Source organism: Setaria italica, chromosome IV, assembly GCF_000263155.2.
Source record: "Setaria italica strain Yugu1 chromosome IV, Setaria_italica_v2.0, whole genome shotgun sequence".
Classification (NCBI taxonomy): Eukaryota; Viridiplantae; Streptophyta; class Magnoliopsida; order Poales; family Poaceae; genus Setaria; species Setaria italica.
In genome coordinates, this window is record NC_028453.1 from 36,128,023 (window position 1) to 36,139,369 (window position 11,347).

At 47.0% G+C, this 11,347-nt stretch overlaps 1 protein-coding gene across 2 annotated transcripts; it reads right to left on the reverse strand.

The window, feature by feature from the left end:
- Positions 1-6,408: 6,408 nt before the first annotated feature.
- On the reverse strand, positions 6,409-11,329 carry LOC101782436 (zinc transporter 10). Of its 2 annotated transcripts, XR_001393185.2 has the most exons (6): positions 10,991-11,329; positions 10,404-10,553; positions 9,927-10,296; positions 8,555-9,401; positions 7,350-8,230; positions 6,409-7,221 (listed from the first exon to the last, which is right to left on the reverse strand). XR_001393185.2 is itself a non-coding variant. In XM_012845615.2 (3 exons), exons 1-3 carry the CDS (start codon positions 11,324-11,326, stop codon positions 9,991-9,993), a joined length of 792 nt encoding a protein of 263 aa, XP_012701069.1. In that variant the 5' UTR covers positions 11,327-11,329; the 3' UTR covers positions 9,603-9,990. The 2 variants fall into 2 exon arrangements, 1 of the variants encoding a protein (XP_012701069.1); XM_012845615.2 differs by lacking the exons at positions 6,409-7,221; positions 7,350-8,230; positions 8,555-9,401 and having other exon boundaries at positions 9,603-10,296.
- Positions 11,330-11,347: the final 18 nt, after the last annotated feature.

Below are 11,347 nucleotides of genomic sequence, written 5' to 3' on the forward strand. Positions count from 1 at the left end.
TATTTGGAAGATGGTATTCGACGATGTAGAAGCAAATTAAGGAGCAAACAGAACGCCAATAGTCAGTGTCTATCTTGCAAGAGGGACTAAGCTCCATATCCTCAACCTCATTCCTACTATACGGCTCCCAAGTTACCTACATATGCAATTTCACCTCCCTAAGCCATTGTGCTTTCCTAGAAACACTCTATGGCACATAGGGTAGTTTTGAGAAGATCTTGCACTTACATAGCTACTTCTAAGGCAGTCAATGGCATTGCTGTAGTCGATGTAGCGCCTTCCTAGGTTGTCGTGGATGATAGAAACGTTGTTCCACAACTACCCGATAGTAGCCAACGAGTTGTCATTGTCATATGGCAAATCCTGCAGCACATTACCAAATCAAATGTTACTGAAATAACATGTGCCTGCAAACAAGTTATATAAAGGACCAAAGTGCGTACCCCATATGTGTGGCATTCCGACCAGCCTATTGGAAGGCACTCCCACATCCACAATTGCAAAAGGTACGCACAACCACCAAGATTAGCATTATTTCGGACCTCCTGCAGGCATCACACATCTCATGATACAGCCATGCCAGAGTTGCAGTCCCCCAGCTATAAGTTCCAATGTTCTCCCACTCTTGCCCAATGATTGGTAGCCACATCCAAGAAATGGTATTCCCGCTACATGTGGCGGAACTGCCCGGATTAACTTAGCTAAAGCACAATTAAGTCGCCTAACACGTGATCATATGCTTTAATCAAGTTAACTCGGTAGTCTGTTGGATTTTATCCGATAAAACCACTATACAGGACCGAAATAGCAGAGCTCACACGAAGGTGAGTGGTTCCAGAAAATACAACAGACCATCCAAAATTAAACAAGTTCAATAATTTCTCACAGCACTGGTTCGGAAATCAAAGTTTTACAGAGATCTTAAGTAGCAGAAAAAGATAAACCACGGAAGTTAGCGCCAGGGTCGGACGTCATTGATGAGGCCGATCATGACATCATTGATCCCTATCCTCGCCGTCCGAGGAGGGATCCCACTCGACCGTCCACCCAGGAGGAAGTTGGGGAGGCCAAGTGCCACAAGCAGCAAACTCAGGGGCTTCAACATCACGTGAAAGAAATTACCACAACAAGGCTGAGCGACTACGCTCAACAAGTCTTAACCGACCGGTGGGAACTACTCCACCACTTTCTAGACATGCAAGGCTCTTTGGCTGAGGGGTTTGTTTTGCCAAAAGCGACTACAGTAGGTCCTTGCATTCAATATTTTAGCTTCCAGTTCTAGGTTCATTTTACCAAACTAAGTTAGCAGCTCTACTAGACAAGCAAAAGTCTCCAAGAAAATTATGACAAGCATCCAGGTTAACATAACCATCAAGTTCCATTCTTACTCGGTGTAGCATAGTGATCAAGCAGTCCCAAACTATGAGAGGCAAATGAATCGATTCAAATTTTCTTAACCATGCATGGCGAACCTAATCTCACAACATCCACGCACCACAGAGGGTCGCTTCCCTTGTCAGCCATCCCCATCAATCCCCTGACCCGTGTCGGGTCCACTTCTCTTGGTACAAGGCTCCACAGACCCGGCCTCTGCCGCTCTGTGACCGCACTTGTCACCACATGCGGCCGCAAGGGAAAACTCTGTTCCAGAGACAGTGGATCGAACCGTTTATGTCCTGGTTCAATCAGGTACTAGGCTTCCCCATCCCATACTAGATATGAGATTAGTACTTTCAAACACTTGATCACGAACACCAACACTTAACGACCTTAACCAATTTCATATAGATAGACGGGGCCATCCACCAACCACCAAAATAGTTCACAACGCCCTGCCCCGTCCACCATCCTTATAGTAGTGACAAAGGAGAACAAGCAACTCCTATAACTCGCGAGTGACAGGGAATCTTTTGACTTTTACCGAGTCCTGTTAAGCACTGCAACTACTCGGACTATCATACTAGTGTTCAGATCAAAGGGAGCTTAAGTCATGTATCTATGGTTTCAAACAACTCCTGTAACGTAAATGCACATACATACAAATGAAGGCATGCGCAAGTTTAGAAATACTGGGTTATGCTCCGGGGCTTGCCTTCAAGCGGGATGGAAGCGAACGGGTCTTCAGTGCTCTCGGCTTCAGCTCCTGTAGGCGGCAGCTCGGCTACAACTCCGTCTTCTGGCACCGGGTGCAGCTTGTACGTGCCGTCAGCGAGGTTCAGCTCTACACGAACTGCAAATGCAAGGGTCAAACACTTAGACGGTTATTTCAACAACACTTGCAAGATGTAGCCCAGAAATTATAGCAAAACTACATGGAAGGTGTGAAACCCATTTTATTGGATTCTACTCAGAAAGAGGATTCCAACCCAAGTGATTTCAAATTTTTCTGATGTTTCCTTGATTCAAGATAAATTTCCCAAGCTTCTGTTGATTTAGGACAAGATAAAAGAGTCGGATCAGGAAAAACTTACGATCTGACCCTTAAACCTAAGGAATAACTCTACCAGGATCCTCAGACTTAACATAGAGAAGTCCCCAAAATTTTACACAGATACCCTTGGTCAAAAGAAAAGGATACAGCCGAGCCCTCGGGCAAGGCGGACAAGGGTCGGGCGAAACAGACAGGGTCAGGCAAGACGGACAAGGGTCAGGCGACACAGGCAAGGGCCGGCAGCTTACCTTTGGGTCTACTGACGAAGTCTTGGGGTCGGGAGGAAGCAAGCTCAGGCGGAACGATGAAAGGCGTTAAGGCTCGGGCAGCGGCGAGGTCCAGCGGTGCTCCAGCGGCGGCGGTGCTTCTTGTGGACAACAAGTAAGCTCTAGCACAGCTCGAAGGAAACAAGCGGCTGGTGGGGTTGGAAAGGCAGGTGTTGAGCGGAAAGGGGAAGTTCCCCAAAGAGCTTATGCTACAGCGCTTGAGCACGAAATAGAGGAGGGTGCGGCAAGGGCAAAGATGGCGAAGGGAACTTCGGTAAAAGTTTCTGGTACCCCTTTTATAGCTGTGCGGAAGTGAACGAGCTCGAGCGGCGCGAGGATAAGATCGAGGGAGAAGGAGTGCTCTGCCTCAGCGGCGATTGGTGGGCGTCTCCATTGGCCGGCGAAGCGGAGCTCCGGGGACGGATCTTACGGCATTGGGCACTGAAGACAGCGCTAGGCAGGCACGGTTTTGCCAGACGGAAGGACTGGTGAGGTCGAGCGCGTGCCTGGTCGCGTCAAGCACCTAATTAGTTGCGGCGGCTCGGCCAGTGTGCGGCAAGAGGGAGGGAAGGGCACTGCAGGTGAGGGCGCTGTAGGCAAGGTGACTGGGCGAGCGGTGACGCTAGCAAGCGCGGGACTAGCGGCTTTGTCGGGGCACGCAACTGGCGAGGCGGGGAAAAGGAGTTGTCACTGCCTACGCGGTGGTTGGCGATGGCGGTATCGTCACAGGGCGCGCGCGTGGGCAGCGCGACTGAGGTACGACGAAAAAGCCAGAAGGCGTTGGGGCGCGGCCGGGGATCCTGGTGAGGAGATGCACGTGGGAGGCGAGGTAGACTGGCGCGGCAGCAGCCAGTCTTCAGTCGTAGCGGCGGAGGGTGCCTGGCGCAGCTGGCAAGGTCTCGGGCGAGACGAGATGGGGCGGAGAAGTTGGCAGGACGCTCCAGCGCGCGATTGGGGAGGAGGCGCGCTGATCCATCGTGTCGCGACCGGCGACTGGGCGAGGCGGCGCTCGCCGGTGAGGCCACGCCACGCGGCGGCGGCGCTCTGAAATAGGGCGCACGCGCGCTCTGGCGCGCTTGGCCCGAGGGATCCGCGAGATCCTTTTTCTGGGTCCATTTTGCCGCCTCTTAATCTCCCAATTTCCAAACTTCACCACTTGACTCCCTTAACAAGAGTTGTAGAACACCAGCTAAGGTCCAATTTTTGTAATTGGGTCGAGTTCAAAGATGCAGTGGATTCGGAGATCCAAAGCTCCAAGGTTCAGAGGAACACCGGTTTCGGGACTTAGAGAAAACGGCGGTTTGTTGGGTTTCAGGGGTCAGGGCTGATTGAGCTGCAGATTTGGGGAATCTTCGGAGGTGAATTGGATTAAGGTCCAATTAACAAAGTTGTAGCAGGGACTTCGTTCTCCAACTTCTAAAAAGAGTTTTCTTTTTATTGGTGTCCTGCTCAACTTTCCAAACATAAACCCTCCCTAAGGCGCTAAGTTGGGCTGAAAACCAGACTTAGCCGATATAGCTTAAGAAAAGCTGAGTCAACCAGATTAGGGAACTTGTCTTAAGATTAAACTCGACTCAAATAATCCAAGTCGTTACACTACAATCAAGGAATAGGAACCCAGACACCATATGCCACAACCATGCACGGGCGTACCTAGCAACAACTCCCTCCTGAGCATTAGCGGGTGGGCGATGACCAAAATGCTAGACCAGCAAAGCCGAACTCACTCCTATAGTTTTCCTATCCTTCACGTCTTGAGGGGGATCTTCAGGCCGAACTCCAAGCAACAATTCCACAGTGTCCCTCCATCCAACCAGATTAATGTTCCCAGTCACCGCTCACCCATCTACATGTAGCCCAAATAACATGGCTACGTCCTCAAGTGTGATTGTCATCTCACCGAAGGGAAGGTGGAATGAGTGTGTCTCCGGCCTCCACCGGTCTACTAGCGTTGTCAAGGCAGCATTATCCATCGTTGGCAGCCCACCTTCACCAATGTTGCAAGCGGTAGAAACCCAGCCCGTCGAAGGTACGGGGCGTACCTTTCATTATGCCACTCAAGAGGATTGTGGGTGCGGGGACGTAGAGGCTTCAAAACCTGAAGCAAATATTTTTTATAATAGGTTGTCAACACGTCCTTAATGCCCATCCTCCATGACAAGATAAAATTAGAAATTCACATACCTCTACATGCTCTTGAAGCTTCCTCCCATGGTAGTGCTCATCGTAGAACATCCCAAGGAGTGGATACCGCAGATGGTGCGCCATTGTTCTAAATCAAATATTTCAAAATCAAATATCAAAATAAATTTTAGAAATAAAACTTTGACCATATGGTACAATTCGTAACTTCTACGTTTCCATTAACATCAGGCAACCTATAATCACTTTAATATGTAGTAACCAATTCATAGCTTCAAAATCTATGCATTAATTTTATATGAAAAAATATGTAGTAAGCAATAATCATTTCTAATAAATTCTAATATTCTATGTCTATATCAACAAATAAACTTTTCCATTACTAACTTCTAAAATTTCATGAACATCAATCAACCATTTTTGAATTATGAATACATCCCCAAAGCTACATTTCATTTATTTATGCTCTCCAATATAACTTCAACATCTTCACCACCAAAATTCATCTAAATCCGAACATGCAATACAAACTACATGATAGACAAGCGTTACAATCGACCAATGCAACGATAGAACACAACTAACAATGCTTGATTCGTACTCAAACCACCATTCAAACCCAAACTTAACCTAACCCTATCCACTTCAAATGCTACAAAAATCACCAAATCTAGAAAAAAAACTACTTGGTTAAAGTAGAGGAGGTACCTTCAAGGAGTGATTTCCCCCGATTTCCCATCGAATCCGGTGGGGGATGGAGTGGATCTAGAGGGGGAGTGGGATGGGCAGTGCCATGGGAGAGAGGAGGGGGCTTGGGTCGGCTGAGGGGAAGGGAGGAAGTGGGGAGGGAGAAAGAAAGGGGCCGGCGGGCATAGTGTGTAATGTGCTGAGTCGCACCACGCCACCTGGAGCGACTCAGTCGTGCTAAAGCATGTGGCGTGACTCAGCTTGCCACCTCAGAGCCCAACTCAGCCACCTCGCGCGCGTCGCACTAGCGTGGCGGGTAGGTCGCGCCACATGCTTTGGTGTGACTTAGATATTAGTCGCATCAAGGGCCGTGGCGCGACCAAAAGAGATACTTCTTGGAATTTTAGTTTGACCTAGGCTATTTCAAAAAATTTAGATTAAAAAGGGTTAAAATAAAAAATCAAATTCTAACCGGGACTTTTGTCGCTTTTTTTTTTTGAAAATATCAGCAGGAGCACTGCTATGTCACCATCTGTCTTTTCAGAATCCAAAAATCTCCCATCAACTGTCATCATCTTATCCGGAGCAGATTGCATTGGTCCATTCGTTGTGAACTGATTGGCTTACACTTATAGCACCACAAGAATGAATACAAGAAACCTTCTACAGGCTGCAGCCTTATTACAAACAAGAACCAAACCAATGTTGTTAGACCAACCAAAAAAAATTAAGGCCCTTTGAAAACAAGCAAAAGTAGAGGAAATATGGAGGATTCAATTCCTATAGGAATTTTTCCTATAAAAGCCTTTGGAACAAAAGATTGAATCCTACCAATTCATTTGAAATTCCTAGGAATGGGCTTTTCCATAGGAATTTTGGAGGAAAATAAGCGTGAGGTCCAACCTCATGTTTTCTTTCCTTTGTGTACATAGGATTCCTATATTTTTCCTTTTTTTTTGCAGGCAATTTTTTCCATGCCTTATCCAAACACATATTTTATATCCATCCTATATTTTAGATCCATGTAGGATTTCAATTGCATGAGCATTACAATCCTATATTTTTCTTATTCCTATGTTTTGGAAATCCTACGTTCCAAAAGAAGCCCTAAACAAAGAAGGTAGGTATTGTCGTACTAGTGATGACGGCAACGAGCAGTTGACATGAAGTTTGGAGTCTGTATTTCCTCCAATCCACATGGCCAAATGGTCGAGGGAAACAAATTCCATGGCACCGATATCTTGGCAACAGCTCCCTCTATGGCTATGCACAGCATATACGGTCAGTGGAGAGATTCCGGCACCGGGTCCGTCTCTGAAACTGACAGTAACCCCGAGTCCTCTAGGTTCCATCCACAGACCACGGTCGTTGGTGCTCATCATGGCCAGGCGAGCTGCCACGTTTCCTTCAGCCAAACAGAGGCTGCCACGGTGTGCACTGGGCCTGGGAGCGAATATTCCTCCGATCCACGGGTAACATCTGACACGCGAGCAGGCCCATTTGTTTGCCCTGATCTGTCTCAGCAAGTTGCCACAACCGGTAGACCTTCACGCACCATGTTGTGCCAGATTCTTCGTTCTGTCCTGGCCTCCTGGGTGGAAGCCACGTCATGTCGTTTTGCTGTCACTGCCTCCTCCTGACTTGTGTCTCTATCCATTCCTTGAGGTTCATTACCTGTTGGACCTCAATGCAAACCTGGTAAAAAAAAGTCAGTAGGCTCTGGAAAAGAATGAGAAAACATTTAGGACAAATCATGTTCATTTCGTCAGACTTTAGTTGCTGATGAAGCAAAAGCGGAAAACACGTGGCACTATATATGGTACCTGATCATGCACTCAGGTTGGATTCATCTCCAAACGGAGAGAGGAATCTCGATCCCCAAGAAAACTCACAGGCCCCATTTTCATCAAACAGCTTCGTAGCGTTCCCACGGGAGCACGGGTGAAAGCTGGTAACTGACATAACAACACATCATACTCTCCAGGCCTTTGCAGGATTCAGATTTCCAGGGAGCTTGGAAAGATTGCCAATGATCTTCACGTGACATTTGTAGATACTCTGCAGCCCACATCTACTCGAAGACATACAGTCATCATCACCTCCAGCAGCTTGCAGGAGCAACCAAGTTCATGATAGCACCCCCTCAACCTCCATCAGAACTGTCTGCGCCTTACAAAAATACAAATTACGATGATAAACTTTGGTGAACCAAGGCAATTTGTTTTCTCATCCAATTGCTAGAAGCGTTGCTGATAAAGGCAGTAGCTATGCTTCCTTCATCTACTGGTTCTTTAATTTTTCAGAACCAAACGCCATGGCAACGTCTAAATCTTTCAGAACCAGATCCATCTCTGACCTGGAGACTCACCCAAGTGCTTGACGCCCATGATGCCTGGCATCCGCGTTCCCGCTTCCCTGCACAGTGATACTGCACACTGGGGCATCAGGAACGCAGATTCCTCCTCGGGCAAGCAACCACTGAAACCCTGCAGAGAGACCCTCTGGTTGTCTGACAAATTTGCCACAATTGGTAGAGCGCACCGCGCCAGATTCGTCTGCCTGACTGGGATGAATGGGCTGATCGAGTGGCAGTCGTATCATACTGTCACTGCCTCACTGGGCCTTCAGGCTCGTCAAGAGTCTAGTATTCCATTGGAGCTCTCCCTATTCTGTCTCTATCCGAATATCCGTCGGAAACCATTGCCTGTTGGGTACAGGACATGTTACCAAAGCAATAAACACGATTAGTAGTATGCCATCTAGTTTGATGAGAAATGTCATTTGATTCTGCAGTTAATGTATTAAGTACAGGACATGTGACCAGGTAATAAACACGATTAGTAGTATGCCATCTAGTTTTACAGTTTGTTTCGCAAAAAAGAAATTCTAATTTTACAGTTTAGCGTTTCCGGGGGGAAAAATGCAGCTCAAGAATTGGGAGAGCACAAATCAGAAGAAAAGCCTGCTAATTTCATCCCCATCCAGACTTCTCATGGATCAAGTAATTAAACAAGCAGCATCGTTTTACCTGACGGTCCACTTGCGTTTGAGTTCCCTCCAGATGTAGAGACAGACTTCTTCCGGCAAATTTGCAAGTCGCAACTGATCAAACATTCATCAGACTTCCCCGTGCAAGGTGAGCGCAGCTGGTAATGAGTCTCCCTTCCGGCCTCACAGGTTTCCTGGACAGTCCAGTGAACAATGAACAGAGATGATAGCACCACTGCTGGCACTGCCTGCCTCTTCGCCTTGTTGGCAAACGAGCTTCACAAGTCCATGGGCCCGTCATGGACAATCGGTAGGCATTGACTTGATCCCTACAAATTATTTGGGAGCAGGAGCAGGCAGATGGATGAAACAAGAACACATCTTGCTTTCATTGCATTTTTAGCTAGTCTTTGTTGATGCATGCACGACTAGTGCATATCCAGTGAAAACTGGCTAGTGTCGAAAAATTGAAAACTTTTTTAGAAATTATATCTGTAATTTTTTTCAAAAAAGTACTTAAAAATTACATCGATAGGTGAGGTTGTGTTTAAAAAAATTCAAGTCCACAATCAATCACATTTGGGATATACAAAAATGACAAATCACGTGCACAGATGCGCAACATGACAAGTTTTTAGACATGTGCATCCATTTGCCATGTTTGTATCTCCCAAATGGGATTGCATTTGGAGTTGAAATTTCGTGTGAAATCGTGATACAAGATCCTCTACTGATGATAAACGTCTCAAGATTTTGAAAACTTCTACTCTTCTAGATATGATTTCTAAAAAAGTTTTCAAGTTACAAGATTTGATATCTGGAAATGGCAAGTGGACCAGAAAGTGTTAAAAGGATACAATGTTTGCTCACACCCATATTCACCAGACCTGCATGCAAGCCATGAAATATTATTAATACATGTTCTGTTTACCCAAAATAAAGAGAAAATGTTCAGTGACACATAGGAGCGCAAGTTCATAGTCATTCTCATTTCAGAACCAAACCTGATCCTGAAGCTAGAGGTCAAAGTAATATAGGCAATTCCCCCAAAAAAAAATAACAGTGCTCCAACACTTCAATTTACAACGTCCAAAAAAAATTTGCAGGACAGAGCTCTTATAAGTATTTCCTGATTAGCATACATCTGTGAATGCTGATGGAATTCAAGAACCATTTGTTCCCTGAACTGTATTCATTATTCTTCCTTTATCCATCACAGTATATCCCAAGGAGGGAGTGACTTTGTTTTCTACGATCAAAAGAGGTACTGGTTTGTATGGCCCACCACTATGAAGACAACAAACAAAAGAATGGAGCAAAAGGAAAAAGAAAAAGAAAAAGAAAAAGAAAAGGAAAGATAATTGCCCTCTGTTTTCATCGAGAATTACAACTAACAAGCAGCTAGAGAGCACCTGCTGCTGTGGAAGCCAATTAAGCAGCTCCTTTCAAGCATTTGCCTCGCTTCCATCCTGCTAACTAAGCCCAGATGGCCAGAGACGCCATGGCCATCGCACCAAGGAACAGTGCAATGTAGGAACCGACCTGCAGCCTCGGGTTGCAGCTCATCCTCTTGCTGAGAAAATCAGCAGCAATGAGGTCTACCAAGGCCATGTAGATCAGTATACCGGCCGACATGGCATTCAGGATGCCCTCAACCACCAGTGCCCTCGGGCTGTTGGGGTTGTAGAACGACGCGATGCCTGCTCCCACAGTGATCCCAGCAGGTGTTGTGATGGCGAAGAAGAAGGCCATAAGGAATGCTGAGAAACTCTTGAACTGAGCCTGCAATTTTGTCGGGCAATGAACAGCAGGTCAGAAATCACGATCATATCCACTTGTCTTCAAGGGATAATTGTTGGCCCAAATCACAAAATGAAGTAGACGTTTACCTCACAAATGCAGCCACCCAATGCAAAGCCCTCAAAGAACTGGTGGAAGGACAGGGCAGCAACCAGAGGTCTGATGGTACATGGGCTCTGCGAAACGCCCAAGGATAGGCCAATGATCACCGAGTGCGATACAATTCCAAGCTCGAGAACCTGGCTAACAATGGAGCATATCAGTACCCACCATACTACACGATTTAAATCTTCTAGCATCCTTACCATACTACAAAGTGTATCACATTTCATATCTCTGCTCTTCATTTGTAATACTAACAGGAACCTCTTGAAGACATTTTTAATTTAGCACAGGAAGAAAAATAGTGCGCAATGTGAACATGGAGACATGCATGAATATACTCCTAACATCTTCTACTGATGTTGCAACAGTAGTCACGTAACTGGCATAGCTTCCGGTAACGTAACTCCTCTTGCAACATCGCTAAGAGCACACCACTCTAGTAAAGCATGACAAAAGAATCATCACTTCATAACCCGAGCAATGTTAAGTTGCATAGTTTTTTGAAAGAAAACATGCATAGATTTTGTTTTGTAGTAAGTAGGACGCAGCTCAGAAGGACCATTGAACGTACCTGTGCGACAACAGCGTGGCGAGCTTGAGACGGCTCTTCACCGTGACCGTGGCCATGGCCGTGGCTGTCGTACGACGCTCCTCCATGGCACGAGCTGTGCCCGTGCGCTTGGCTGTGCCTGTGCGCGGCGGCGTGCGCGTGCACCCCCACGATGTGCATGGCGTCCTCCTTATTGCCTCCCCCGCCCCTCCCTTCGACGCCGCCGCCCCTCGCCACGAGCGCGCCGTCCTCGAGCAGCGCCGCCGCGATCTCCTCCTGGGCTCTGGCATTGTCTGCAGCAGCGGCGGCGGCGGCGGCCTGGTCCTCCTTGCTGGTGGCGTGCTTGCGCTCGTACATGTGCGTCCGCCCCACTACGTC